Source organism: Lagenorhynchus albirostris, chromosome 1 (genome assembly GCF_949774975.1).
Source record: "Lagenorhynchus albirostris chromosome 1, mLagAlb1.1, whole genome shotgun sequence".
NCBI lineage: Eukaryota > Metazoa > Chordata > Mammalia > Artiodactyla > Delphinidae > Lagenorhynchus > Lagenorhynchus albirostris.
The window spans coordinates 121,643,303-121,667,210 of NC_083095.1; the positions used below are offsets into that span (position 1 = coordinate 121,643,303).

The following is a 23,908-nucleotide window of genomic DNA, read 5'->3' on the forward strand; positions in this document are numbered from 1 at the left end:
GTTTCAGGAGGACATCTCATGCTGTCAAAATGAGAGTGGGAATCCGAAGGTTCTCTGTGAACTGCAAGGTGTCAGCCAGGAGAGATTGGTGGTGGGGGCCTCCTTCTCAGTCATGGAACTAACTGGTCTCTGCTGGGCTCTTACATCAGAGGGCGGAGAATAAAGGAGTTACGTCATCCCAGAAACTGTCTTTGTCACTTGGAGGGAAGACCATGAAGGATCTCTGTAACATTCCATTATTTCTGGTCCCTGAACACCATGATGCCAGCCCCTGCACAGATAACTTCCTGCTTTCATAGTTTGAAAATATCCTTTAACTCAGCCATGGCTCGACATCTTCTTCCAAGTCAGAGAAGTTGATAGGTCCCAATTCCAGGCTGACAGTAGGGACACAGACCGCAAAGGTGGTAGAGATAAAATTTGGGCAGGAGAGACAAAGCCCTTCAACCATTTTGCTTCTGTTTCCTTTAGACACAAAAGCAGCTTAGGTCATCTCAGAGTTCACGTCTCCTCGAGGAGAGAGAAGGCAACAACACGTTTTCAAGGAATAGCCCAATTATTTATAAAACCCGTAAAGTATGAAACATAACGACACCCCTGACAGGAGCTTGGGTCGGGCTTAATATTCTGTCCTCACACTTAGGGCTTGACAAGCAACTTCTGCTTTCAGTTCTCATTCCAAAGTGAGACTCTTCCAGATCTTACGTGTCTTCTCTCTCTCTGAGGTCCATTCAGTGCGTCTGATTCAATTGTAAAGCAATTATACTCCAATAAAGAAGTTAAACAGACAAAGAAAAAAACAAACAAACAAAGGGCAGGACTTGGAAAATGCCTCTACTATATTACAAAGAATATCTCTTGTTTTCTTTTTGTCTCGGACACCTTGACCCTTCCTGTTACCCCCGTCCCCCCAGCTGTAAGGTCAGACTAAAGGTTTTGTCATAGCAGAAGGAAAGCAGACAACAAGCCCTTCCCTGCGGAAGAAAACGGTCTCAAGAGCAGAGCCTAAGTCTGAGTGCAGAGAGAGTCCGTGTTCTGGTCTGAAAGCATGGACAAAAAGCAGAATTCCCAGGACACTGGAAACCACATTCAAGTGAAGCCCTGGATGAGAGTGTTTTCTAACCATCAACAGCCCGCAGCGGGCGACGTGGTTTGTGCTCCCCGAATCCGGACCACTTCATGGTCTCACACTCACGAAGCAGACAGCTCAGACTTCCTACCTCCTACGCAAGCTCTCCCCATCCACGCTCCCACTGGGGGTGGCATGGCATCAGGATGGTGGGGTCCCCCAAGGGTCTGGGGTGCTTGTGGGTGGAACTCCAGAGAACCCTCAGGTATTTCAAGTGTCCAGGGAGCCACAACAGGCTGTGTCCAAAGCCAGGTCCTTCCTTGGACACGCCTGGGCGTGCCAGGGCCTCACACATGGGCCTCAGCGTCCTGCTTGATGGCCGGTTTGTAGATGACTCCTTTGTTGGCAACTTTTTTGCTGCTGGAACAGCAAGGACACATGAGTGTTGTTAGTCAAAGTGGAAAGAGAGGCAAGAGCAGCCCAACTCAGCTATGGAATGAGGCAAGTCAGATTCCTCCCTTGGAGACCTTTCTCCAGTTCTGTTGGTCTTGGGAGGAAACGCCCCCCAATAAAGCATTAACCAAAAGGGAACCTGTTCATTTTTCAACTGTTCTCTTTTAACGCTTGACGATACTTAGACCTGCATTTTGATGAAGGTCTCATTACCACCCTGCTTCAAATCTCTGATTCCTACAGGGTTTCTGACAACCTCTTTTTTTCATAGCAGGAAAAATAAATTAGGTTTTAGGAAAAACTAAACATGACAATAAAAACACAAGCAAAGGGCATCAATGTGAGTAAGAAATCAAAAAATTTCCCTCAGTTTTCTTCTGGGTTCAGGGAAGAAAAACCGGATGTCAAGATCTTAGAAAGAAGACAGCCTTGGTGCTTGTGTGTAGGTAAATGGGACCTCCCTTCCAAATCAAGAGGCTTGTCCAAGGTCTTAGCAGGGGCAGCAAAGCTGGCAGACCCACCTCCAACTCTGAGCTCAATGACTCTTGAACCACCAGCATCCAGTGTCTCACTGGATCAGTGGTGTCTGGGAAATGGCACTCCCAAACCAACCAAGGATAAGTGTTGGTACAGGTGACAGGGCTCTTCGTTCTGCAGGCTGCCTTCCCGAACAGATCAATCCTCATGGACACAAAGCCACCCACTCCCATCTTGGGCCCAAATCAGCTCACCTCTTCTTCCTTCTGAAAAGCCAAATGGATACTGCCAGGACAATACAGATGCCCAGAACGCCAGCCAGGGCCACGAAAAGGACGATACCTGTTGAGGGGAAGTGCACACTCATTACAATCCTCCCTTCCCCTTCATGTCATCCCCGTAGCACGTGTGTGCGCCGTCAGGTGACAGCTGCAGAATCATCCACAGAAAGGTGTAATTTCCCCATCTCTGTTCTTAGGCTCTGGTCTTTGGCCTAGCAGGATTGGCTGGAGTACTCACAGGGGGCCATTTGCAAATTGTAGCGATTCTCCAGCAGGGGTTCTCAAACTTGCACCAGCATCATCTGAAGAGCTTGTGTCTGATGTAGACTATTTTTGAGCCCAACCATCTCTTAATCACAACCATCTCTTTGCGTGGCTAAGACTTCAGTTTTTGATACAATATGGCCAACTTGGAAGGTGAGGAAGGGTAAGAATCAGAGTCTACCTTGGTGGGCTGTCATCTGCGTCTCTGGTACCTACCTCTCTTCCTCAGCAAGGAAGCTGCCAGGTTCTAGCTGGCTGGGGCCAGCAGAGCTTGGTTGGAACCTGTCACCAGCCTTGTCCACCCATCCCCATCCAGTACTGTTGTCATGGTTTGGTTCTATTTTTGCTTTGGCCCCGGTGGACAAACTGGAGAAGCCCCTCCACCATACCAGCCTCTCTTCCCTGCTACATGGAGACAGAGGAGCGTGGCTTCTTCAGCAAGTTATTGTTGGAGATGAATGGGGTGAGTTAGTGGGGTCCTCCGTGGGGCTGAAATAGTGCCCAGTGATCTAAGGTGAAATCCCATGGTCAGCCTGCTAGGAACCTCTCTGGAGAGGGCCCTGAGTGAGCCTGTCCTCTCGAGTAACACAGAGGAGCCCAGTCACAGAGCCCCCAGGTTACCCCAGCTGCTTCCATGTTCTCAGAACTACTCCTCATTCTTCCAGTCAGATTCTCCATCTAAAGAAAGTCTCTGCTTACACACACCCGCCTGTCTGGTGGTTTTCTGATCTCAGTAGAAACTTCTAGCTTGTGGTGCGGGGGAGAGGATGGGGGGTTGTTCCAGTTCACACTGGAAGCCAGAGTTGTGCAGATGGTGGCCACCCAGCCAGACACTCAGGAGAACCTGTGCCCATAGAGCCCACCATGGCGACGGAGACCCTGGGAGAGCCCCGATCAAGTGTGAGATGCAGGCAGAGGGCCAGGGACCACCTCCCCTTGGGGCACTTGATACCCTGGGGAACCAGACCTGAGACTGCAGGGTGAGGTTTTGCTCAGCCCCTTCTCCTGCCATCTGGCCCCAGTCTGGCTGATTCCCCTGGGGCCATCAGCCCCAAGTTCTTTCCCTACTGTCTTTCTTCACAGTCTAATATTGAGCCAGTAGCCTGCCTGGTCCACGGCTGGGCCCTAGTTGTCCCTGGTCTGGCTTCCCGGGTGGCCCCAGCCTGTTGAAAGGATAAGCAGGGCAGGTATGGATAGAAGCCGTCCACAAAGGGCAGGGTGGCCTGTTCTCTTGGCTGTTGCCGGCCACCACTGGCAGCCCACGGCCTCCCAGGTGGCAGAGAGCGTGGCTCCTGTCGCTCGATTCCCTGCCCTGAACACAGGGACCAGTCTGTGGCTTGGGGAGATTCTCAGCACGTGAGTCTCCGCCTGGGAAAAGCATCAAGTGTTCGTACAGCACATGTTCTGTTCCCTGCATGGCCTGTGGCCTCTGCATACTATAATTTATTTTGTTTTGTTTTGTTTTTTAAGGTACCTAGAGGTAACCAAGGCCTCTAGGATCTTAAAAACAACAACCACTGAAGAAAAACCCAACTAGTCGTGATTTCTTTTCCAAGCCTTTTTGATGAAATAAACTTTTTTTTTGTTCCTAAAGCTCCAGATGCTTGTGGTACTAAACTAGTTCTTGCCACATAAGACTGTTACTAGTAAGCCTAACCACTTGGCTAAGCTTCTAAAGTCGTCGCTTTCACAGTCACCTCAAACATCCTGAGAGCCACACAGGCCCCCAGACAACTGACAGCCCCCGCTCTGGGGCTGGAGGAGGTGCCCTCAGGCCATGGGCTTAGGGAGCGAGTGAAGGCTTGGAAGCAAGGCCACAGGCACGAGACTTTTCTCGTGCGCATGTGGCGCAGCTGGGTGGCCGATCTGGAGGGAGAGTCTGGCTTTCCTGTGTCACTGAGCAGTGTCCTTGGCTGTATCAGGCCCTATAAACAACAGCCTAATTTAATCCAGGGCTCTAACGTGGATGACGTTACGTGGATGCTCCTGGATGACGACTTCTTAGGGCCTAAGTTGCCTCTCCTTGGAAACAATGAAACAAGACCAAGCAGGTATGAAGACAAGGAAGTCCCCAGAGACTGGGACAGATGCTTTACAGACCAGTGTTTGATGCAGCAAAAAACAAAGCAGCTTGACTGAGCAAGCGAAGAGCATAAGCCCCTTGGGAAGAGGAATGGCAGCGAGGGCGGCGCCTCGTGGGAATTCTACCCGCCAGGACCCCAGGGCAGGAAGATGACGTTGGGATGCTATCTCCTGCCAGGTGAGACAGTGCCAAGCATCAAGGAGCAGAGGTCCTCTGCCGAGCTGGATAAAGCGCAGGGCTTGGGTCCCGCTGGAGGCAGATGCCAGAGCATCTGCTAACTAAAGGGAGAGGGGAGGTCACAAAAGGCAGCAGGAGACCTGTTGGGGCGACTAGAGAACTAGTGCCCAGAGAGAGAAGCCGAAGCCTGCATCCCCACAGTGCCTCTGGGCTGTTGCAGAGAACAGGCATCGAAAGATGGTGCAGGGAGGGGCAAAGATTCACTTGCAGATTAAACACAGAAATGGTTTCTGAATGGCAGATGAGACAGGGAGTTCCCACTGAAGCACAGCAGGCCAGACAGGAGAAACGAGACAGGCAGGTTGACAGAGACGGCTCTCTCTCTTTGACAGAGAGGCACGGGGTGAGAACGCAACGAAGGGGCCCCTGAGCTGGCAGGTACGAGGGCACGTGCCACACAGACGTGGGAGAGCTGCCTGCTCTCCATACAAGGCTCCGGTGCAAGTCAGGGTCAGCAGAAGAAGGGCAGTACGACACACAGAAGGAAATCACACAGATAGAGAAGAACTCCAGTACCACATGCCTCACCCGGGAAGGTACAGGCCCCCGAGAAGATGAGCAGGCTGCTCGCCACGGGGCACTGCTACCTGTCTGGCTGGCTCAGGTGCTGCGTCTTCCACAGGCGTCTTGCTGGACACGAGGATGCTGGTTAACTGCGTCTGAGGTCTTCTGAAGCCTCAGGTGTGCACACAGAAAAGTCCAGCGGGAGGAACAAGCACCTTATTTACACAGCTTGCAGTTCCTGAAAGAAGTCTAGCATTTTCTAGGTCGATTTGCAGTTCTGTTTATTCAAACAGAGTTTTGAAAAAAAGGAATACAATCCTTTTCCTTTCAGTGTATTATTTTAAAGTATGGACTGTTTTAGTAAGTGACATGTTGCACAGTGATTAGATACCTATACATATAGGTGTATGTCTTTAGCAGCCTCCAGTCTTATAAAAGAGGCAGGGAGAGTTTTGGTTTAGCAGGGATCTGAGAGTTTAAATATGTAAAATCCAGTTTCAGATGGTAAAACTCTTGTTATTATGCTTAATACAAGTCATAGATTCAAGTAACTGAAATGCTGGTCCTCTCTTTGGATGATGCTTTGGTAAGAAAAGCAAGGAAGATGCCCTCCGTAACCACAGAGCGTAACTATCTTAAGAGGACATATTTTACTGGAGTTTTTCTTAACACTGTGGAACCCTGTTGAAGAAATAATTTCTACAAATAAGTCTGCCCAAAAGATGCCGCCAGATTACATGTGGGAACTGGTTTTCTATGACCGTGCTAGGGCCTGAGGGCTTTGCCTTCCCGATTGCAGGCATGCAGTCCCAGAAGAGAGAGCCGTGCTGCTCTGAGGGGGCCTAAACCCTGGGACGGTGGGCGAGGGTTATTATGCAGCCCTGGTGCTTCATGCTCTCAGTTCCCTTTGGGGGTCAGGCTGTTTGTGCTGCAGGAATGACAGGTGGTGGGACCGGGGCTCTTACCCCTGTCAGGCCAGATGACAGAAGGCCTGACGGCATCCCTCAGCACCCCCATCCCATCCCGGACCTTTAACACTTGACAGCTATGTTCTGATCTTTACGTTTTCCTCAACAAATAGATTGATTTAAATGCTGTTGGCAAATTGATAACAAAGCAAAATAAAACTTCATAAAACTAAAACTTGACAACCAGTCAGGCTTCTGTTTAGATGGTTCTGCAGAGAAGACACTGGTGGGGAGTGAGGAAGGGAGACGGGTCGGCTCCATTCCTTCAGACTTGTAATGAGCGCCGGGCACGGTGCCAGGCACTAAAGGCTAGTAAGACGCCCACAGCCCCTGCTTTAAGGGGCTCGTGCTGTGTGGGTAATAGAGGCATGTTTTTTCTTTTTTTTTTTTTTTCCTGCGTGGTAATACATAATTACCCTGTGGTGTGCTAAAAACTATAACACAGATGAACAAGGTCAGCTGCACTGAAGCAGGAGACTGTAGGTCACCCTCGGGGGCATGGGGAAGACTTTGGCAGGATATGGTTGGAGTTGGGTCTTGAAAATTTTTCCTGGTGGAAGAGGTGAGGGGCATCCCAGACAAAGGGACTCCTGTGTGCAAAAGTCAGTAGCATGCACACATGAAAGCACCTGCCATGTCGAAGGAGGCCCCGCAGGGCAGGATGGGAGCAGGGGAGACAGGCTGGAAGGATCAGCTTTCCGCCTGGCCCCTTCTCCCGCTGTCTAGCCCAGAGGCTTATTGCTGGGAGCAAGAGAACATCCCTGGTGGGCTTTTCTGTTCCCCGCAGTGGCTAACGTGGGACGTGCTCAGTAACACGCGGTGTGTTGAACTGCATTAGGTGTGACTAGGACTCCACTTCTTAGCACATTTGACGATCATTCCTGACTATTCAGACCCTGTATCCGGGGTAGGCGATTTTAAGGGGAACTCCTCTGGTCTTTCACTTGGACCCTTTGGAAGAATTAATCTTTTTCCATCTAATAGAGTTTATTTATAAATAGGGACTTTTAGAAAGTTGACAAGGTCAATAACCACAAAGCATACATTCTAGTCTCAAAAAATTAGATAATTAGCCATCTTAGCTTTGTAAGGTTTTTTCTCTCTCTTTTTTAAACATTTTATGAAACTACCCAGGTCCCTCAGGGTCAAGCAGATTCTAATCAGGCTACTCCACAGCTCTGCTGAGGGGGAAAGCCCTACCCCTCGACTGCCCTGCGTCCTTGTCTAAGTGTCGCCTCAGCTGGCTCCAGGCTCTGAGGCATGTGACGTGCACTCGCTCAGAGCAAGCGCACTGAAGACACGATTATAGAAACTTCTGGGCTTCCTCTTGGCCTTCAAGTTTTCCTTGCCCTGACATGTTGAAAATAGAACTTGATAACATTGGCATTTGGGTTTTATTGGTCTGGCTTTATTACCCTTTTTCATCTGGACCCAGTGTGGGTGTCTTTGGCTGGGAAGAGGTCAACTTTGGGGAACCGAGAATCGGGCCCCTGAACTATATAGATGTGCCTCTACTGTCTTTCTCCTTCCTCACATCGGGCAGCTGACTCTTACGAGATCTGGACTGCTCCCAGGATGTGTTCCTCCTCTCCAAGACCCCACCTGGAGGACGTGAGTGTTGTTTCCTCTCTTCAGCTCAAGACTTCCATTTGTGCCACTTGGAAGAGGCACTTTTTAAGAGCTGAAAAAAAGTGCCTGGCGTGACTTTCATCTCTCCACAAGGACAGGGCATTTTAACCAAAGGCAACAAGAAACAACATACATGAGAGGAAAAAAAAATCATACGAAAGGGAAGGAACAGAATGATGAGGGGATTCTGAAGAAAATCGCTACCTCAGAGGCACCTGGACCCCTGGTGAAGGAATTGGTATGCTTCCTTGAAGGGTGAATAGTTCTCTCTCGTCTGCTTCTCTTAGCCTTGGCCCTACCCAATTATACAAGAAGAGTACCTACTCAAATCCTAAAGGAAGATGGGAAACAGGGATAGAATAGAATAAAGACCAGGGCGTGTGATATAAAACGCTAGAATCCTGTCATAGGAGTGGGAAAAAAAAGTTCTGGGCCTAGGAGAGTCATTGTACAATCAGTAGGGCAGCGGTTCTCAATCAGGGGCAACTTTGCCTCTCATCCCCCAGAGACACTTGACAATGTCTAGAGATGTTTTGGCTGTCACAAGGGGGGGATGCTGCTGGCATCTAGAGGGTAGAGTTCAAGGACACTGCTAAACATCCTGCAGTGCAAAGGGCAGCCCTCACAGTGAGAATTATCCAGCCCCACATGTCAGTATTGACGTGCTGATGCCAAGGCTGGGAAACCCTGCCCTAGGGCCGTCATAGACTCTCCACCTCTTAAGGACAGAAACCAAGCTCTGTGTTCCTTTTCTAGCACAGTTGAAGAAAATACAGCGTCCAGTTAAGTGATTCCGTCCCAGTTGTTCCAATTTGGTTAAACCTCAGATCCCCCTCTCAAGGTCCGTGCACTTTCCTTCATAAAGGATTTCCTTAACATTACTTTTTTCCTGGCAGAAAACTCCAGAGTTTTCATTTTCCAGCCCCATAGTTCCTGTTAACTTTCAGAGAAGACCCTGAATTAAACCAGCCCCTAATTACAGACATGCCTCAGTGGAAGAGCCTGCAAACAACTGAGTCCAAATTGCTCAAGGCTCCCGCTGACAAACAAGCGTACCCCATCCATCTGAAAGGACATGTTACAGTCTGAGACCCGCACCACGGTGGTGTGAGAAGGCCCTTGTGAATTGCAGGCGCCCCTGGGGGGATGAGGTTTGGGGCTTCACTCCTTTGGGGCTGCCTCATCCTTGTTTCTTAGGGGACAGCCCCATTTGCTGCCCGAGTCTTTGGGAAATGAGGGGAAAGGGAGAATTCTGGCCAAGTTTCTATAATCAGCCTTCAAATGAACAGGTTTGCCTTAGACTGCCACAGATTCTTACTCGAGGGAGAAAGCCCAGCCCAGCCTTTGCAAGCAGCAGCTCTGGGTAAGCCATGCTGGAGGGGCAGCGGCAAAGCTGCATTAGGGCTGTGATCTCCACGTCCTGAGCTGGAGCCGGTCTGGGGGGCTTCTGCTTAGAGGCCCCTCAAGCTCCCCCAGCCAGACTGGGAGGGTCTGCTGAAGCGCTCTGTTACCAGCCTGACTGCACTGCCTGCTCTACAGGTGCCAGCTTAGACCTGAACTGGTCTAAGAAGATGGCCAATTATCCCCGAGGCTACAGTTCATTGTACACGTGGGGGTTACTTTTGGATGTCAAGTTCCTGCATGCTTTCTTCTGCTCCTCTGTAACTGCCCTCACACACTGTCCCTGCAACGTAAAGTCAGGATGGACAGTTGTTAGTGTCCACTTAGAATCAGAACATGTTAGCACCGAAAGGACGTTAACTCACCTAGTCCAACCCATCATTTTATGGCTGAGGAAACCAAGGCCAAAGGAGGGACATGATTTGCCTGCGTCATATAGCCAGGAGGAAACAAGGTGAGGCCTTGAACCTGGGTCTGCTGACTGTTGGGGAGTATCTGTCACACCATCCCTGGTGACTTGTAGAGACTTAGCACAGAGAACAGAGCTGACTATTATCCTTGAATCACAAGGAAAATTCTACCTGATCTATGTGGGCAGAGTCCCTTATCTCCAGGAGGAGTTTTATTTTATTTAAGAGTTGAAGTATTTCCGTTTAACCCTTGACTACTATATACTTCATTTAGAAAAATAGGAAAAGAGAATGTTATATCCAGAATAGAACACCAGGGGATAATTCTATGCATTTGAGGTATTTCCTGGAAAAGGAGTTGGTATAGTTACCATCATGTACATCCTCAATTTTTAGGAGGGGCCATTGTTTATAGATTCAGTTTGCAGACCAAGAAACTGGTGAAAAGAGGGAGATGACCTTAACTAGTGACATCTGGAGAGGAGAATACAAAAGATAAATTCTTGGACAGTTCTTGATTAAGTAACTGACAGAGAAGGACGTAATTCTGACCATATGTGTGGGTCAGTGCAGAAGGGCATGTTTCTAAAGCTTTCTGGCAAGGGCCTTGAAATTCAATCTTCCTGTGGTCCACTAAGCTTAGCAGGTGACAGTTACAATCTCACACACTATGAAAGGAACAACAACAGAACAAGGTGCCCCATGTGAGACGAGGAGAGCTAATTCTCTGACAAGTGGGTTAATGGTCATCCTTAAATATGAACCCTTGGCCCAGCTTGGCCACAAGCGATGTGAGAAAGTGAACTTAGTGATTTGAAGAGTGTGGGCCCCTCACCCCTTTCCCCGGGCCCCCAGCTTTCAGCTGTCTTGATGTAGATACCGTGCGAGTCAAGATGTTAACTGTCCATCTGGGGGGTTATGGTTATGGATTTAAAAGGAAGAACTGAGCTTCCATAGCTCAGGAAGAAACCGAACTATTAAGCTTCATTCCGTATAGATCTCGGATGCCTGTGCAAGCTTCAAGGAGATGAGACAAAAGGCAGTTCTGAAGATACTTTCTTGTCTAACGGGCCCTGCTACAGTAGACCATGAGCTGCTTGTGGCTCGGATGTGGGTTATGCCCATTTTCTAAAACCTTACAAAGGAGCATCCCTGGACCTTGGTGGTGCCAGGAATCACCTGGCAAGGCCAAAGATGGGCCTTGATGCCGAGAAAGCCTGTAAGAAGTTAGAAGGTTTGATCTCATGAAAAGGGCCCTATCATGTATCTTAGGAGAAGGGGTAGGTAGTTCTTCAGGGCAGAGAGGCCCCCAGAACATCCTCTCTTCCCCATCTGTGGGAGACTCCCAGACTTAATGATTGTTGTGGTCCACGCGCCTGGAGGGCCTGGCTCGCGCTTCTCTACCAAGGCTCAGGGAAGTCAGGGTCGGTGGAGGGAGACCTCAGTAAACCCACACACGGTAGCTCCTCACGCATCTGGTTCCCTTGGCAGCCAGGGTGCTCTTAACTCATCTCCTAAGGGTATCAGTGACAGTGCCCAAGAGCAGGGCACCCGATTTCACACAAAACAGACATCTCGGCTCCTCACTCGCCACACACTGCATCTCCTCACCTTCACGTCGGAAGGAGACGTACACCAGCCTCTCATCAAATTTCTGGACCTGCCGGAAGTTGTTGATCATCTCTCTAGGGGACGGGTCCTCCACCCGTGTGCAGTACAGGGCTGTCTCCAAATTCGTCAGCTGCGGGGGAAGAGCAGAAACACCCCCCACGGGCAGAGTGACGCCCCCTTGCCTGACCTCGAGGGAAAGGACCACCAGATCTCACCTCCGAGGCCTGGCGGGAGACCCTTGAGAAAGCAGTGGGGAAGCCAGAAGCTGCCCCTCCCCTGCGCGTGTCTGAGTGATGGGGCTCGGCGAGCCCGTGTGTCTTCCCACTGTCTTCCCACCTCCCGGGGCTGCCGGAAGGGTTCGTGCTGTCAGATCCTGATTGAGCCTGAAATCTGCCCTGCAGGGAGGGAAACCTGGGGTGGTGAGGGGTTCCTCAGCCTCCCACGGAGACTGCATTCCTCTCCTGAGCCTCATTCAGGACCCAGCTCTGAATCAGAGGGGCCTGGGCCTTAGTCTGATGGTCCCATCAAGAGGAACCAAAAGAGGGAGGCAAGAGGCTCACAGGTCATCGGACTTCTAGTTCCATGGTATTTTCATACATCCATATAGATCATGTAACTGTTTCTAAGGCAGTTTCTGGGTTAGGACATATTACTGCCTTTCTGAGCATTTTATCTCTTGATTCATCACGTCTTTATTCCTGTCAGCCTACTTGCTGCCATGTATCGAGGTTACTCAGATCAATAGCTCATAGTAGAAAGGAAGGAGCAGCAGTGAGAGCTGTGCTGGCTCATGAAGCGGGTGGGGGCCGTGAGCCAGTGTGCAGCGGCCCCCTGGCCCCGTCTCCTGGGCAGCCATACTTCCGACTGATGAAACTCAGCTGCAGGGTAGAGACACCGGCAGTGACCTGGAACTCAGCTCTTATCTTTGGGTCTTAGCTCTGTCACTAACCAGCTGGTGATCCCCAAGTTTCCTCAACTCTCTAACCCTTGCTTTCATCACCTAAGAAATGAGAGGGTTAGAGATGATTCCCAAGGACTCTGTCCCCCAGTTTTACACTAGACTGTGAACTTCTTGAGGGCAGAGATCCTCATTGCTGTAATCCCCATCCCCTCGGCTTTGTTAAACAGTCTAACCTGATCCTGTCTTTATTCTGCCCCTGTAAAGGAGCCATGCTCTTTCCTGCCTGGGAGGTAGACACTATCCGCTGAGGGATATATTAGGAAACGCAGCTTAACAGCTCTTATTTAAAGAACTGTGGAGACAGATTCATTTTCCCCACTTGACTTGATAGCTCCACTTTTGAAGCTCAGCCTGTAATTTCTGAAGTGCTTCCAAGCCCCTGTGATATTTGGAGAGGTTTTGAATAGCTGCCAGTGAAACTCTAAGTGGGGAAATCAAGTCGTTGATTATGATATGGGTGGTGGTAGCGTCCGAGGTACCACGTGCTCTCTGACAAGAAAGAGCACGACAGTTACCTGCTGCTGGGAAATTTCCACAGGGTTCCGGAAAACCGTCCAGAGCACGGTCGGGTAGCAAGGAGGTGTGGTCAGGGACCCTCGGTAGCGGTAGTACTCCTCAGGCCTCTTTGGCAGCAGCTCTTCAATGCTGAAACCCGGAATGGACACTTCTTGGCCTGGAGAGACATGTTGGGGGATGATGTCACCTTGCTCCCCAAGGCAGAGGTGCAGCTGAGCATATGACAGACTAGGAAGGTGAACTAGCCCCATTCTGAGCCATCTGATCCTAGGACTTGGTCACAGACAGTACCCGGCCCCCTGCATGGGTTCTTCTTCAGATCACACAAGGGTGAATACACTCTTCTCCAACAGAGGGTGAATACGCCTCCAAGGACCTCTCACCTTTGTACTTTACATCTTTAAGGTGACTGAAGATCTTGTCATATGATGGATTGAAGGAGCCCACCTGCAACAGAGATGGGGCAGGTTGAACAGGGACAGAATTCAATAGGCTGAGCTTGGCTTGACAATTGTGAATGGAAGGGCTCTGCTGAGGGTGTGTAATCACCACTGCTGAGATCCTCCCCAAAGGATGCACTTTACTAGGACAGTTATGATGCATCACTAGGTTGTTAGGGGGTTGGCGGAATGGTCCTGCCCTCTTGCATCTCAGGACATCCTATTTCCAGCTCAAGGCACTGGGGCTGGGGTGTCCCAGAGCAACAGGTAGAGCTTGTGCTCCTGATTATCTGGCTGTGAGCTTAAAGGCCACAAATAGCATGTTCTCTAACCAGAACTTAAGGGAGCTTGAGTTCATGCAAGCCAAGTCAGGCAAGTAAGTATGTTGAGAAACGACATACGTGCTATCTCCTTAGGGGGGAAAATGCAAGCAAATCAGGAGGTGTTCCCATGTTCTGGGATTAAGGAAAGAACTTATGCTGGGGTTCCTATAAAGGATGGAGCTTGGATGCTAGAAATTGTATCAGGCATGTGATGGGGCAGCAGTGAATGATTCCCCCACCCCTGACAGGCCCTGTCCAACTTGGCAATTCCTTGATTATGCAATAGGGCTGGAGACTAGGACTCATCTTTCCAGTGTCACCTAGGACATGCCCATTCCTGCTGTCCAGCCACAGAAAGGGCTGCCTCCAGGCCAAGAGAGCAGGAACCCTGTGGGGAAATAGCCCCTGCTCTAGAGTCAAGACACAGCCGAAATGGAACAGACGGGTGTGCAAGGAACCAAATGCCAAGTCTGATGTCATCCTGACATCAGATTTCATGTAAAATGCCTCTCAACATCTCTTACCTCTATGAGAACAGCTAGGACCGCGAGGCCTTCTGGCTTGTCACTGGCGATGCTGGCATTGGGGTACAGGTCCGAGTTATAAAAGACCATATGCAGCTGCAGTGGGAGAGGGGAGATGAGTTGCTATCCATCAGGGGATAGGGACCCATGGGAAGCTTTCACTTTTGCAGGAGACTGGAATCCAATGGGAGGGACAGACCACCCCCATCCCTAGCTAGATTCGGCCTCCCAGACCCTTGCCTCATGGCCACCCCAGTGTTCCCTTTTCTCTCAGTCCTCTAGACTGCAAACTCCACCAGGCCAGTCTGTCCATCTTGTTCACTCATGGTATCCCAGGGTCTGATATGGTGCTTGAAAAGTACCAGGTACACAGTAGATATTGAATGAATGAATGAACACATTGGCTTTTATACTAGCTGTGAGAAAGCTTGGATACTTTGGAGCACTTCTCCCTTCTGATTCTTCCTACTTATTCTGGAGCCTGGGGCAAAATGGTCCCATGTGGCTTGCCCAGCCTAAGCCCGGCCACTCTGCATTTGATCTGGGGGCCGGGGCAGTAAACCTCCAACTGTACCTTAATCATACTTGCACCCAGAGCAGGACATGCATTTATCTCTCAGGTGGAGACAGTCACAACATGACTTTTATACAGGTTTTATCAACTATATTTTAAGAGACCATGAAACAAAAATGCTACTCCATGAATGTAGACCCCAAAATACCATTCTAAACTCATTTTTTTTCAAAGCAGAAGTTACTTATCATTATTAAAGTGAGGAAAAGAGAAGTTTTTGAGAAATATTGGGTTTAAAAGGTCTAGGTAGGGCTTCCCTGGTGGTGCAGTGGTTGAGAGTCCGCCTGCCGTTGCAGGGGACACGGGTTCGTGCCCCAGTCCGGGAAGATCCCACATGCCATGGAGCGGCTGGGCCCGTGAGCCATGGCTGCTGAGCCTGCGCAACTGGAGCCTGTGCTTCGCAACAGGAGAGGCCACAACAGTGAGAGGCCCGCATAGCGCAAAAAAAAAAAAAAAAGTCTAGGTAAACTCTGATGAGTGATGTTGATAATGAGGGAGGCTATGCACGTGTGAGGGCAAAGAGTATATGAGAAATCTCTGTATCTTCCTCTGCATTTTGCTGTGAACCTAAAATGCTCTAAAAAAAAAAGTCTTAAAAAATTAAAAAGAAACAGTCTAGGTAAGCATTAAGACATTATTATGACAAGCTCTGTCAATGTTTAACCTGATTTTTTTTTTTCTTAAGCAAAAAAAATGTTTATTTGGGTCAAAGAATGCGATTTGGGGCACACAGATTTGGGTAGCTTCCCAAACAGTGTCCTGCTAGGGAGTAAAAGGGGCTTTTAAAGGCAAAGAAGGGAGGTTTGCATTACAAAGAATTTTGTAATTTTCAAGTTGGAGGCAGAAGCTAGTCTTGGCTAAACATGGTTGAATACTAGGGCTGTTACTAGAGGAAGGGAAAAGTTCGTTAATGTGACAAGTTGCAGGTGTTCTTGCAGAGTCCATGGAGTATTGGTGGTTTGGCCCAGTTCAGAAGTTCATGGTTCCCGCTGGTGAGGACGCGCATAAGGTTCACCTCCTTAATGGCCTCCCAGCTCCATTTTAAAACCCCTTGACGTAAGTGACTCCATTTTATTTCACAGTCCTTTCTCCTGATTCTCTTGGAATCTGTCATCCTCCCCCTACATGACAAGGTTAAGTCTGTGATCTGAGACTCCCCACCAATTGGTTAGTAAATATTTCCATTTTCAGCTGCATTGGTGTTTGTTTCAATTGTCATTTTCTTTGTTGTCTCTTCTCTCCAGATGTGGCTTTTGCCTCAGGAAATTCCAGCCTTCAGGAAACAGGTGGATAGATATTTGTAGAGTGAAAGTGTTCCTAAAAATCTCAGATAATCCCTCGTTTCCTGCCAGAGGCTGCTCTAGCCCGTTCTAAAGGGTTATAGCTGGACCTCTTGGCAGTTGGCAAAAGGGGAATAGTTTGTATTACTTGTCATCAGCTTTATCCAGGAAATGAAGTTTGTCTTAGGTCTACCAGCAAGGCAGCTCTGCTCTTTGTCTGTTCTCTCTTACCTTATGTGATGTGTTAAAATACATCCACAAATTCTTTGACTCGTTCTTCAGAAAGTAGAGCCTAATTCCTCTCCCCTCAGGTGTGGCATTGACTAAATGTCTTGCTTCTAATAAATCATGTAAGGTGGAGGTGATAATATATGACTTCTGAGACCCCATCATAAAAGGCAGTGTGGCTTTTGCCTTGCTCACACTTGGATCACTCACTGTAGAGAAAGCCAGCTGTCATGTCATAAGGGCACCCAAGCAACTCTATGAACAGGTTCATGTAGCAAGGGACTGAGGCCTCCTGCCAATAGCCAGCATCAACTTGTCCACCATATGAGCCATTTTGGAAGCAGATCCTTCAGCCCCAGTCAAGCTTTCAGATAACTGTAGCCCAGCCAATACCATGACAGCAGTCTCATGAGAGACTCTGAACCAGAGCCAGTCCCCTAAGTTGCTCCCAATTTTTTTACCCACAGAAACTGCAAGATAATAAATGTTTGTTGTCTTAAACTGCTAATTTTTAGGGTAATTTGTTATGTAGCAATAGATACCTAACACACTTTCCTTGGTTGAACCCCTATCTGGGCATCTTCACATCTTCACTTACTTCTAAATAACTCCTTCTCACACTTACTCACTCAAGGCGCCTAAGAACATATCTGGTTTTTTCCATCACCTTTGAATACCTCATATTTAAGGTAATATTTGTATCACAAACTCCCTTATGTCATGCCTTGGATTGATTTTTCTATGATCAATGTTATATTTTCTTCAGGTATTAAAGCTTTAAACAGTAAAGCATGTTGTTGGAAATCTTTATCATTCTTCACAGAAAAATTCCTGTAATTTTTGGGTAGTTTAAATATATTATGTCTATTCTACATTCTCCTTCTGGACATTAGGAGCTTATAGACATGACTTCATTCTGATAAAGCCCCTTAGACATGCAGGAGTGTCATCCTCCTACTTTGTTTAACCTGATTTTTAATCCTAAAGGTGGTATCACCTGTCCTCCAAAAAACTGTATTATATATGATCATGTGTATTTTAGTTGATTCTTTGCCTCTTGAGACTATGACACACTGAGATTTTACCTCCCTTTTCCTTTTTCTTCGTTAATCTCTTTTCCCATCTTATGTGATTATAAATAGAATTCAAGCATATTTTAATGAATACAGCTCAATGTTCCCCACTTTTCAAGTGGCCCTTTCTAATTAAAAAAAATTATATCAAGTTATTTCTTCTTTTTAATGGTCCTGTATTAAGGATTTCTTAGGGGCTCCTCCTTTACCATCTTTCCCCCCCAAAGGATGTAGCCTCCACACTGCCCCACACCATCTTGGCCTGGCATTGCTTTGGGAAATAGTGCAGAACTCTATGTGGCTAAAACCCTGAAGGTCCTAGATCTTTATTTCTTATTTCTTAATTTATTTATTTATTGTCTATTTTTGGCTGCATTGGGTCTTCATTGCTGCGCACAGGCTTTCTCTAGTTGTAGCGAGCGGGGGCTACTCTTTGTTGAGGTGTGCGGGCTTCTCATTGTGGTGGCTTCTCTTGTTGTGGAACACAGGCTCTAGGCGTGTGGGCTTCAGTAGTTGTGGCACACGGGCTCAGCAGTTGTGGCTCACGGGCTTAGCTGCTCCGCGGCATATGGGATCTTCCCAGACCAGGGCTCGAACCCGTGTCCCCTGCATTAGCAGGCAGATTCTTAACCACTGCGCCACCAGGGAAGTCGCGATCCTTATTTCTTTTTACAGCTGACCTTTGAGCTTGTGTTCTGTTTTAGCACTTTTCTCACTGGTTGAGATGAAATCAAGAGGAGGTGAAGACTAATACAAACAGGAGGGAATTCCCTGCTGAGAGGATTAAGAGAGTCTTCTTATATAGACTCAAGCCAGAAGAACTGCTACACTTTCAAGGACCCTCCATAGAGAATCTGCCACTTTAGGGTCACCTTGATGTTTTTTCTCTGTTATTGACATTTATGGTCCATCTTCACCAGGTTCTTGGTCTGATGATGTGGCTTAATAGCAGAAAATTCAGTAACTATTTTTAAATGCCCAAACCCTCTCAGCCTACACCCTAACTCCTTTACCCCCCGTGGGAAAATAGAAGCCTCCTTATTGCAGTTAGGCTGAAAGAAATGGCAGTCCTGGAGGTTCAGAGAGGGGCCTGGTCTGGAATATGTGCACTTCCAATAGGGCCATCCTATTGGGCCAGAATTATAGCTCCTCCACCTCTTGTAACTCGACCTCTAATTAGCCTAAGACATTAAGCAGTTCGGCCTTTAAGAACAGAGGGGAATGGTCGCATCACTGTTTACCACAGGCTCCGTTAGCTAATCAGTAGCATTTATCCCTTTGTATTTATTGCCCTTTAAACATTCAGAACCACACCCCCAAGTGCAATCCCACGGGAACGCTGAAAAGGAGCAGGTCAATCCCCCAGCCTCCGCTGAACACTTGTAGTGCAGGAGCGAAGCTCTGCTCCTCTTCCTGTTTTCTTTGGCATTTGGGGTAGCACCTCAGGGCAACGTAACACAACACTGTGATGATGTCCCAGGCTATCCTCAGTGAGTCTCTGATGGCCACAATGCCCTACGCGTTATAATGCCAGTCATCCCTTGATTTGTGGCCAAATAGAAGAGTGACCCTGGACCCGGGTCCCCAGGCTCCAAGCACAACCCATGCCCGAAAGGAAAGGTGGGATGGGAAAAACTTATGCAAGCAGCATAGCATATGAAGAAAACGGAAAAGCTGGGGGAGCACTTAGCCTTGTATGATATGGCAGTGGGATGTCAGCCACACAAGCTGGTGGGATCTTAATCTGTGCGAACAGAAGGGCGATGTCTAGAAAAGGGGCATGTGTGTCCCACTGTGCCCCCCTGGGAGCACTCACTGCTTTCTGAGCAGCATCACTCAGTAAAAGACATGGAAACAAACTCAGCAAGTTCAGGAGAGGAAGGGAAGCGGGACACCGGGGATGAGCTGCAGCGTGGCCGGAGTGGCCGTACCTTCCTGTGCTGCCAGCAGGGCTGGGGTGGGTGTGTAGAGTGAGACGGCCCCCTCCACCTCACCCCTTGTGCTCTGATCTTGTCTGCACACCAGCCAAGTGGAAGGGTGCCAGACCACCCAGCGCCGGGAATCCTCTGCCAGCCGGGCCGCCCCACTCACCTCGGCAGCAAAGTGCTTCCCGCCCACAGTGTGCTCCGAGCCGTGAGGTTCATTCTCGTCCCCCCAGTGCAGGTGCAGCTGCGAGGCATTGTAGCGGGCCCCAAGGCCCTGGATGTGCATGTCCTTGGGCAGTTTCAGTTTCACTGCAGGGAGAGGAGGGGCAGTCTTCAGAGCCCTGGCCAGCTGAGTACTGCCTGAGAGCAGGTAGGCATCACCTGCCCAGGGCCTAGACAGGGGCGAGTGGATACAGCGAGGTGGGGACCAGAGAGATGCAGCCTGTAGGTCAGAAACCTGGGCTCTTTCTCTGAGAATGTCCCCCTTTCACTAAAGCTATTCCAGTGGCACAAGCACCTTCTTGGTTCCCCTTGGAAAATGATGTCAGGAACTAATTTAGACCAATGGATGAACGTTTGTTTATATATCCATGTATTACACACTTGGCTATGAAGATAGAACCTGTCGTGAAGTATCTGCCAAGCTGTAGAATTATATAACAACAACAACAATAATAATCGCTCTTTATTAAGCACTTCTCTATTCTGGATATTAACGTACATAACCTCTAGTCTTTATAGTACACATCAATATGCCCATTTTCCAGATGAAACCTCAAGGAGTTTAAAATTCTCATCCAGAGTCTCATGACTCATAAGTAGTCAAGCCACGATTCAAATTCGGGTTGGTCTGACTCCAAAGACTGGGCAAGGCCCCCAGTAAACTGTGTGGCCCCTTGAGTTGTTCACGGTGCCCCAGAATTCACTCCCGCACCATATCCAATAGGCCAAGGGGCTCAGGCCTGTCCCCTCTCCCATCCCAAGAGATGTGCCGCTTCTGAGAGATACCACCCCGGCAGAACCAGCCGAGCCCAGGACCTGCAGCATCCCCTGGAGAGAGTGGTCCAAGCATCCCTCAAGGCTCCCCTTTGCCCTCCTTCCTGGGTGCCTCAGTAGAACCCACCCTACCCCCTGCCCCGGCAGACAGAAGAGGCCAGGGAGCTGAGGAAAACTCAGACACCCCTTCAGGTCTTGGAGGTCGCTCCCTCACCTGAATGGCCATTGTTGGTCAGGACAAATTGCTGGTTGGCAGACTCGCTGTAGCCTTGGAAGCCAAGGGGCACAAGGCTGGCGTTGTACTGGAGGATGTCATCCTGCAGGTCTATTGGGGACTGCATCAGGCCCCCACATAATGGGTAGCTCTTGGACCAGCTCTTCTCCCCGTCGGGACCTGGAAGGAGAGATTCAGGTCCATGACTTAATCCGTTTTCCACTAAAGATTTTTCCTCACCTTCTAATTCTGTGTGCAATACAATCACTCCTTTTCTATTCTTTTCTTAATCCCTAGAGGTATACTCTTAAGGCCCAGAGACCCCAGCCTGCAGAACCAGGTCATGCAAATGCCTCCAGACCATTTGCTTCTGAAGTGATGTGGGGAAAGAGGGACCAGAGCAGCCCCGTGGCAGGGACTCTGCAGTATTCTGTCCGTTGTTCATATTTCGACCCGACGCACGTCCATTCCACGTGAAGACCTTGTGACTCTCAGCAACTTAGCATCTATGCATTGAACGCCTCCTATGAGCAGCAATTGCTCTGGGTCTTGGGGCTGCCCAAGCTGACATTCTAGTGGGGAAGATTTTTTTTTTTATTTTATAATTTTTTTGTGTTTTTAGAAGCTAAGGACATTTGTTGTTGTTGTAGTTTAAAACCTACGGCTCTCTTTCCTTTGGTACTTTTTAAAAATTGAAGTATAGTTGCTGTACAATATTATATGTTACAGGTGTACAATGTAGTGAGTTATTTTAAAATATGGAATGTATTCCCCATGTTGTACAGTATATCCTTGTAGCTTATTTTAGACCTAATAGTTTGTACCTCTCACTCCACTACCCCTATATTGCCCCTCCACCCTTCCCTCTCCTAGTGGGGAAGAATTTATTTAATCCACTGGGATGTCCCCCGTTGGAAAAATTGGAGTCTGTCTCCAACTCCAGGTAGGTCTTTGAGGTTGGTGATTTACAGGTATGATCTTCCTGTTAGGAAACCCTTGAGGACCTTGACTCTGAATACCCACATCTAGAGCAAGTAAAAACTCCCAACCTGATAGGGAAGCTTGGAAAATATCAAGTAATTATAAGCCCGGAATCACGGAGCTAAATGCAATGTTTACGCTGGGGAAAAGTATGACAATATTACAAACTAATTATTACAATATAACTGACAAACTAGCAGTGAGGAGGAGCAGACTTATCAAATAAACCCTCCAGGGCTCAGGCTTCTTGCTAACTACCAGGTAATAGTCCTTCCCCTGGAAATGAAAATAAACAATCCAATCCCACATTCACTTTCTTACTCCCACAAGGAAAAGTCTTTCAGGGATGTAAGGCTATGTTTAAAAGATTATCTCCCATGGTAATTAAGTGGATTTTCAAGCTGAGGTTTCTCCAGAAAAGTAAATAATTGTCAGGTCACGGCTCGTTAGAGTAGAACCATGGTGCCCTGTGGGCTCTCTAGGAGTTGGGAACCAAGGTTTGCCACCTGGAGTTCATTCATCAGTATTTCAGCACACGGAAAGGTGTCACCTAGAGCAGAAGGGGAAGGAATACCACGTCTTCTGGGCACCCTTGCCATAGACCACGGCACCATTTCACAGGAGCACGTGTGTGTACACCGGCCTCACAGAATCCCCATCCCCTACACCTTGTTCTCTAACTAGGGGACCTCACCTGAGAGTAGGGAGAGTCAGAAGCAAAACTTGGTGCCCACATTCATTTGAAATGCTATGACGAGTTGGTCCTAGGTCTGGACACACACAGGAGAACCCTCTAATATTTCAGGCTGTCAGCCTTCAGGTATACCTTTTCAGAAATGTTGGAGCTGGAAGGGATTTCAGACTCTCCAGCCCAGCCTCTCACTGGACACCAGTTTTCCCAACCCTCACATGTCAGAGTTTCCACTGAACTGTATTGTTTTTCTTTCCACGGCCTCAAAGCCCTGGACTCAAGGCAACTAAACTACACCAAGATGGCGACTGTCGGAGAGGCAGGCTGGAGGACACCAAGGCAGTCACTCCAGGGGGCAGACTGGATCAGGGCAGTTACTCAGCTAGGGGCCAAACCGAATCCCTTAGAGACCACAGGGTTCAGAGATGAAGCAGTCAAGAGGTATCATGCCAGCCCTGAGGGTCAGGAAGCAGCGCAGCTCCTAGGTGGCAGCCCTTCAAGAGTGAGGCTGCCAGCCTTTTCTCTCTCACAACGGCATCTGGGCCCACAGCTAGGGTGGCAGAAGCTGCCAGACAGGCATGAATGGAAAAACTCAGGACATGAAGAGGTGTGGCAAAGAGATCTCCCCTTGAACACATAGCTAAAGGGAACTGAGTAAGAAGGGCTTTCTTTTCCCAGAGCCAGAGCTCCCCTGAAGGTTTCATGAAGAGGGGACTGGGCCATCCCATTTCATCTCTGTGAACCCATGTCGTGCTTAGGATCACATGCATAACAGGCACTGAGTAAACATCTTCCCCAAAGAATGAAAGACCACCAAAGAACAGAGAGCTTGAGGAAAGGTTATGAGGAGGAATTTTCCTTTTGCCCTAAATACTTTCGTGGAAGTTGGCCAAATTAGGTATTTGGGAGCAGAAAAGACTAAGGATATAAAAGGCAACAGAGGGCTTCCCTGGTGGCGCAGTGGTTGAGAGTCTGCCTGCCGGCGCAGGGGACACGGGTTCGAGCCCTGGTCCGGGAGGATCCCACATGCTGCGGAGCAGCTGGGCCCGTGAGCCACAACTACTGAGCCTGCGCGTCTGGAGCCTGTGCTCTGCAACAAGAGAGGCCGCAACAGTGAGAGGCCTGCGCACCGCGATGAAGAGTGGCCCCCACTCACCGCAACTAGAGAAAGCCCTCACACAGAAACGTAGACCCAACACAGCAAAAATAAATACATAAATAAAATTTAAAAAAAAAAAAAAGGCAACAGAGTCAGTGGTGGCAAAACCTTCCTAGGAAAGAGAAGCAGCTGTATTGGACCCGGAGACTCCAGCTTTCCAGCACCAGCCGTCCCCTGCCCTCCACCTCCGTGAGTGACCTCAAGCCAGTCACCTTCCCTGCCTTCGTCTCCTTTGCCCTTTGTACAAATGGGAGGGGTGGACACTATGTTCTGGAAGGTCCCTTCTGACTCTCAAGCTCTGAGATTTCTTAAGATTACTAGGACTAAGCACCTTCACCTCTGTATCAGGCCGGTTGGAACGGGTTGGAGAGAATTGCTCATCCAAAGGCAGTTCCTGGGCATGTGACGAGGTGCCCAGTGGGAACCAGCTGTGGGAACGAGGGCACAGGGGCTGGCGGGAGAGTGGGCAGTCCTGCCGGTTTGGGCTGCTGACCACTGGAAGCACTCGTCCTGAGTGCCCATCACAGGCCCTTTGGGCAGCAGGATCTAGGAAGCCTCTTCTATCCCTCCTCCTCCTCATGATGGTGATGGTGACGATGGTGATGTTAGTAGTTTTGGTCCTTACACCTCTACAAC

At 48.9% G+C, this 23,908-nt stretch overlaps 2 protein-coding genes across 4 annotated transcripts in view; one reads left to right on the forward strand and one right to left on the reverse strand.

Moving 5' to 3' along the window:
* Positions 1 to 23,908, forward strand: part of APH1B (aph-1 homolog B, gamma-secretase subunit) — a 107,708-nt gene that overhangs the window by 50,744 nt on the left and 33,056 nt on the right. The window lies entirely within an intron of this gene.
* CA12 (carbonic anhydrase 12) overlaps positions 538 to 23,908 on the reverse strand; it is a 60,437-nt gene continuing 37,066 nt past the window's right edge. Inside the window, exons 3-10 of one of the 2 annotated variants that reach the window (XM_060151469.1) lie at positions 20,442 to 20,621; positions 19,398 to 19,540; positions 14,152 to 14,247; positions 13,248 to 13,311; positions 12,864 to 13,021; positions 11,388 to 11,517; positions 2,254 to 2,341; positions 538 to 1,486 (exon numbers count right to left, since the gene is read on the reverse strand). In XM_060151469.1, coding sequence (XP_060007452.1) covers positions 1,417 to 1,486; positions 2,254 to 2,341; positions 11,388 to 11,517; positions 12,864 to 13,021; positions 13,248 to 13,311; positions 14,152 to 14,247; positions 19,398 to 19,540; positions 20,442 to 20,621 — 929 coding nt within the window. In that variant the 3' untranslated portion in view covers positions 538 to 1,416. Of the gene's footprint in view, positions 1,490 to 2,253; positions 2,342 to 11,387; positions 11,518 to 12,863; positions 13,022 to 13,247; positions 13,312 to 14,151; positions 14,248 to 19,397; positions 19,541 to 20,441; positions 20,622 to 23,908 lie in introns of both variants that reach the window. The other variant, XM_060151460.1, reaches the window with a different exon arrangement.